This window comes from Micromesistius poutassou (genome assembly GCF_964030765.1).
Source record: "Micromesistius poutassou genome assembly, chromosome: 20".
Lineage (NCBI taxonomy): Eukaryota > Metazoa > Chordata > Actinopteri > Gadiformes > Gadidae > Micromesistius > Micromesistius poutassou.
The window spans coordinates 13,917,612-13,923,668 of record NC_140290.1 but is presented as its reverse complement, the minus strand read 5'-3'; the positions used below and the strand labels follow the sequence as shown (position 1 = coordinate 13,923,668).

General features: G+C 41.7%; 1 protein-coding gene across 1 annotated transcript; it reads left to right on the top strand.

Moving 5' to 3' along the window:
- The first annotated feature begins 2,011 nt into the window (after positions 1–2,011).
- On the top strand, positions 2,012–5,689 carry txnipa (thioredoxin interacting protein a). The gene is made up of 6 exons (XM_084484669.1): positions 2,012–2,484; positions 3,019–3,094; positions 3,192–3,339; positions 3,736–4,095; positions 4,447–4,776; positions 4,885–5,689. Exons 1-6 carry the CDS (start codon positions 2,229–2,231, stop codon positions 4,930–4,932), a joined length of 1,218 nt encoding a protein of 405 aa, XP_084340795.1. The 5' UTR covers positions 2,012–2,228; the 3' UTR covers positions 4,933–5,689.
- Positions 5,690–6,057: the final 368 nt, after the last annotated feature.

The following is a 6,057-nucleotide window of genomic DNA, read 5'->3' as shown; positions in this document are numbered from 1 at the left end:
CTCTAGACAAAGAAAGGGCGCAGTGTGCCTGGTGATGTTGAAAGACCGGTTTATTGTAGAAGTTTGTTGATTATGATACATGGCCGGGTGCTCCATGTTGTCATCTAGGAGATTGTGTGTGTGGAGATGGCTGGTTTAACCTGTGCACACCGATTACTCAATGTGCAACAGGTGTTGTGATGGAAAGATCGACATGTTGGTTCATTTTATAACTTAGGCCTTGTTCTTTCCTTTCGTGTATTGTCTTGCCATCCTGCCTTTCCCCAGAGTAGACTATTCATTGACCTTTGTGATTCAGCCACCTCACAAGTGAGCGATGGCGTCAAAATGTTAACCCATGTGCTCTGGTCAGCTGTCCCACCTTCCTTCTTAGAATCAATACCCTTGTGCTGTGGTCAGCTGTCCCACCTTCCTCAGTGGCATAAATGTAAACCCTTCTCTATGGGTAGCCGGCCTACCTTCCTTAGAGTCAATCAATGATGTAACCTTCGTACTTGGGTAAACGGGTCACAAGGGAGAAGACATCCTCTTAGGCACTCTTCTGCTTGATAAGAACACAGGCAACTCTGGGTAAACATTACTTGATTTGATTATTGACATCTGCAATGTGAAAAGGATCTGAAACGGTATAAATAACTGTCAAACTGGTCTCACTCTGCTAGAGAGGAGTCTAATGTATGCATGCATTAAACCTGGGATAATTGTCTGCCAAGTATTGTGTGCTTTTTTGCATTGAGAAATCTCATCTGTCATATTTATATATATATATATATATATATATATATATATATATATATATATATATATATATATATATATATATATCTGTTAAAGGAAATTGCCACGACAGTGTGCAGCCTCACCCTGCCCCAGTCCAATCAGACTCGGCCAGGTGACGCTGCTTAAACCAGCCATCATCCACACACACTTCCCGCAGTTCGTTGAGTAGCGTACTCATATGAGCACTGTTTATGCATGTCTTATTTAAATAGTTTATTAGTATTTATACTATTGACATGTTTTGTGTTAATTACATGTTTACGCTTGCGTATTGTTACTTTATCCAGAACCCAGATTCATCTGACAGTTGTGAATTAGTGTGGTCGAAGTTTTAACTGATCACCTGCAACAAAAACAGCAGGGAAGCCAGACTTCCTCACAGCTTTATAATTATATACATATATTTTAGATTACATTCAACTTTATTTTCATTGGAAAGAGCACCGAGACAGAACACAGCCTATCAATGAGTGGGGTATTCAAGTCTAGTCAACTTTTAACCCCTACAAAGGTTGCATGTATCAAGCCAGAACCCCTCCTTTATGACTCTTGTCTTACAAAAGAATCAACACGAATAATATTTCCAAGAAATGCTGCAATTCCGCTACCTGCCACCGCGATGCAGAGTTCAGAAGGGGGACACGTGAGTACTTTCCAAAAGTATAGGAGCTTCTGGGGTTGGGCAGCAGTTGTTTACAGCCTACCCATTTCAACACCCGCCGTTTTCTGTACAGACTTACAGTAAAACATCACAATCCCCCTCATCCACGCAGTTTTAATTTCTCGCTTTTTCATGTCCTTATACCTGATGTAAAATGACCTTAACTTTCCTATCTTTTTTTATTTATTCATTTATTTAACTATATTGACTAATTTATATATATAGATTTACTTTTATGTATGTATTGCCTCATTTCTTTATTTCAGAATTTATTTCATAACCATGTTTATTATTGAATTGCGTTACAATTTGTTTATTTACGAACAAACCGTGAAATAAATAATCAAATATTTCGGAAATAGGTTTCCACACGCAGCTCATGTGTTCTTTCGCAGAGGGGCACCAGTCAAGCACAAGCTGGGTGCGCTTTGCCACGCATTGTCCACGCGTCCTGATTGAGAGCCGATTGGCTGAGGCTGACACAAACAACTTTTCTCGACCAATGGCATCCATGTGCATGCGCTGAACCACGCTTGTTTCTGATGTGTACAAGGGCTTGCAATAACAACCCCGTCCCCAGTTCTAGGTGTGCGTCCTTTACTAGAAGCATTCACCTCATCTGCTCTTTATTTCGAACTACGTGAAAATTGGTTACCGAGTCAAGAAGAGGATCTAAATCGAACTTTTCGTTAATCATTGCAAATAATTTAATCAATTATTTGCGATTTTTTTTTTTCACTCGATATTTCAAGTAGGCCCTAGTAGGAGGATATATGCCTACGCAGTCATGGTGGCGATGACAAAGGGTGTGAAAACGTTGGATGTTATTTTCAACGAGCCGAACAAAACTTTTTACTGCAGCGGAGACAAAGTAGCAGGGAGGATCATCGTGGAGGTGAGCCAGGCGACCCGGGTCTCGTCCATGCGAGTCCGCGGGGTGGGCTGCGCTAGGGTGCAGTACTCCAAGGGCAAGCAGCGCTGCAGACAGGAGACCGAGTACCTCAAGTACGAGCAGGTGGTCCTGCTGGACGACCAGCCGATCGGTAAGACATGGCATTAGTTTGGGGACCATATGGGTCTCAAAATACCTCTGCCTACGGTTAATGCATCGAAGTGAAACTTTTTAAACCACTTTTAGCATGTTTGTAACATGCATAGTTTAACATAGCCCAGGCAATAGTCCGTATTATTATAGGCCTACATGTCAAACGTTCTCGGTACAAGTCTTAGTCAGTCGATGTTGGGGTTTTTATATTAACCCGATTCAGAGCAGCTGCTGGTCCGAGATAACATTAAAATCGTCCCTCGGAGTGATTCAGAGCAGCTGCTGGTCCGAGATAACATTAAAATTGTCGAACAACAAGCAAACCTTACCCACAGGGACATTTGGGCCCCTGATCTACACGCTCTAGTCTAGATAACTTTGTTACAAAGTTAATATTTTCAACGAGGCAGGGGATGGAAGTGGGCTTGTTATACTCCGTAGTACTATTTATATAATGACAGATTAAAATGTTTTTTATATTTTTCTTAATAAGAGATTGGATTTTAACACTTTTTTTTAATTTCTTTAACAGATACTGATGGATCGGTAATATTGAAGCCGGGCAATAAATATGAATACAGATTTGGATTTGAGCTCCCCCAGGAAGGGTATGTTGTGTCCCTTATTTTAATTAAACACTGAATAGTATCATAATCAACACGTCTGAAAGATTGTTCTAAGTGTTGATTCCTCTTTTCCTCACAGGCAGCTGGTGTCCTCCTACAAGGGAAAGTTTGGCTGTGTCCAGTACTATGTGAAAGCCTCCATGGAGAGGACAGGCCAGCCTGTACTCGAGTGCAAGAAGACCTTTGAGGTGGAGGAACCCTTAGATGTATGCACCCCAGATCTGTTGGTGAGTTATTATTCATCGAGATAAGGTGTGACGTCCCTGTATCTTAAACAGCAATGGCAGTCTATGGAAGTGCTTAGCTTAAGGCAGTTGAGGTTATAGCGCTCCCTGTGGTCACAGCGCTACCAGTGGTCACAGCGCTACCAATCTTTTTGGAGACCACTTTACTTCCTGTCTTGGCCTACATCATTTGACGACTCGATTGTAATTGTTGATTTTAGCTTGTTTTCCCCATTCGCATTCAATATTAATAAAAAAATATATATGCATGATTTGTACTGAATGTAGATGATTTATAAGTTACAATAGCTGAAAAAACATGCTCGTAATTACAAAAGTATTTGTTTGTAGACTCATGAGAAGCATATTGCTATTTCTTAAACCAGCTCTTTATTTCAGTCTCCAACAGGCGGTACAAAGGAGAAGAAGGTGACCTGCCTGTTCATTCCAGATGGCCAGGTATCACTCAGTGCCAAAATTGACAGGAGAGGCTTCTGCGAGGGAGAGGACATCTGCATCAATGCCAAGTTTGAGAATACCTGCTCCCGCATTGTGGTTCCCAAAGCAGCCATTTACGCCAAACACATCTACCAGGCCGACGGTCGGACCAAAGTCTTCCTCAAGAAGCTTTCCTCGGTTCGGGGGAACCACGTTATTTCAGGCATGTGTGATGCCTGGCAAGGGAAGTCCATCCGAGTCCCCAAGCTCAAGCCATCCATCCTCGGCTGTAATATCATCCGTGTGGAGTATGCCCTCATGGTGAGGCTTCTTGATTTTGTTATGCTTGCATTTTCGGCAGTTTGTCTTACATTCACCCGAAGAGACACATGGGTGAGGCTGAGCGCTATCCATATTATTTGTGATCAATATTGGTGTTGTTTATTACAAAACAGGTGGGTTAGGACTTGGGGGGGCGGATCAGAGTTGTGTTAGTGACGTGCCAGGAAACCTGCCACAGGTAGCAGGTGGAGGGAGATGTCTTGACAGTCTTCAGCATGGCTTTAGCAGTGCGCATCTGATATTGGATATCAAGTAACAAATCATCTATTAGAAGCAATTGAACCCAAAGGAAATGAAATGACTGACCATGATCCACTTGTTGTCCACTAGATCTATGTCCACATCCCAGGCAGTGAGAAGCTGATCCTGGAGCTGCCCTTGGTCATCGGAACAGCTGGCCTAGGCAGTCGCACCAACAGCATGAGCAGTCAGGACGGCTCCATGAGCAACGCCTCCATGAGCAACGCCTCCATGAGCAACGCCTCCATGAGCAACGCCTCCCTGAGTTGGGTGTCCTTGAGAATGCCTTCAGTGCCACCCACTTATTGTGACGTTGACACGCCTCTCACACCATTGCTGGATGACTTTGAGGGGGATGACAGCCCACTGTTTATCACTGCACCAGCATTCCAGTTCCAACCACCACCAGTATACACAGAAGTAAGTATGAGGCCCTTCAGTGATGATCTTGAATTCATGATGAGGATGTTTGCATGCATACATCTGCATATTCTCCTTTCATATTCTCCTTTTCATTTTTGGTCATAGGTTGACGAAGGGTTCAATGGCAACACACAAATGCTGCAAGTCTGCTGAATCCCAAGAACAAAGCCATTACAAGCCACCTTTTTTCCAATAGAGCAGCTAAACTGGCCAAGTGACACGTAAACAATGGATTTGATGGTGTCTTGGATGTTTTTGGTGGTTGAACTATTGAAAACGTGCAATCACCACAATAGATTATAAGAATGCTAATAACCCATCATGTACAGCTAAAACAACTGTTGGTTTTAGGGTTTTTTTTTGCTTTTCAAAATGGACATTCCACAAAACCGTTTCTTTCCTTTCCGTTCAGAATGAGAAGGCTGTTGCAGATTGTAAATGATTTATTTCCTTTAATCTTCATGCTATGATCAGACATATTGTCAGGAGACTCATGGTTGCTGTTTATTTGTAATTGAAGTTTGTTTTATATGCTATAGCACTTTTTGATAAATGTATTTTGCTCTACTACTGCCTACCAGAAGGCACAGGTTGTGTGGGATTCCTTCAAGACCAATAATACATCACCTGATATGCCCCCACAGTTCTTGCTCGTATTATTGCTTAATTATGCTCTTATCAGGCAATGCACTTTCAATGAAAACGTTTTGTGTAAATCTACTTTGTCCAAGAAATATTTCTCAGTGGGTTTTGATGTGATATTTTTGTTCAATGTAACCCAGGGATTGAGATATGTATGTATGTATGTATGTACACACATGGTGATTTGGACATTGACTATTTTGTACTTTTCTATTTTGTATAAAACCCCATGGGTATGTTTTTCTACTAAATAAAAGAAATAAAACTTGCTGTTGTCGACTTTTAATGTGAAACACAGGTTTTCAGGCACAGATGTTCTTGAAACGTTTCTTTGGCACTGACATCAAATACCCATGCTGTATCCTACAGTAAGCTTGATTATACGGTGATGGGGACTTAAGGGAATCTCCGCTAAGTAACCATGGCAATTTATCCGACCAAATTAACCTGGTCGGTAGCAGGCTAACTTGAGCGGTGTTTCAGAGAAATCCATCTGTCAGCAACAATTACACCATCAGAAGGTTCCGCCAAGCCTAGTCCTAACGATTTTGTCATAAATGTACATATATGAAGTACAAACAGCGTATATTTTCACTAAGGGTCTAAGATTATGCAAATGAAATAATTAAATGAATT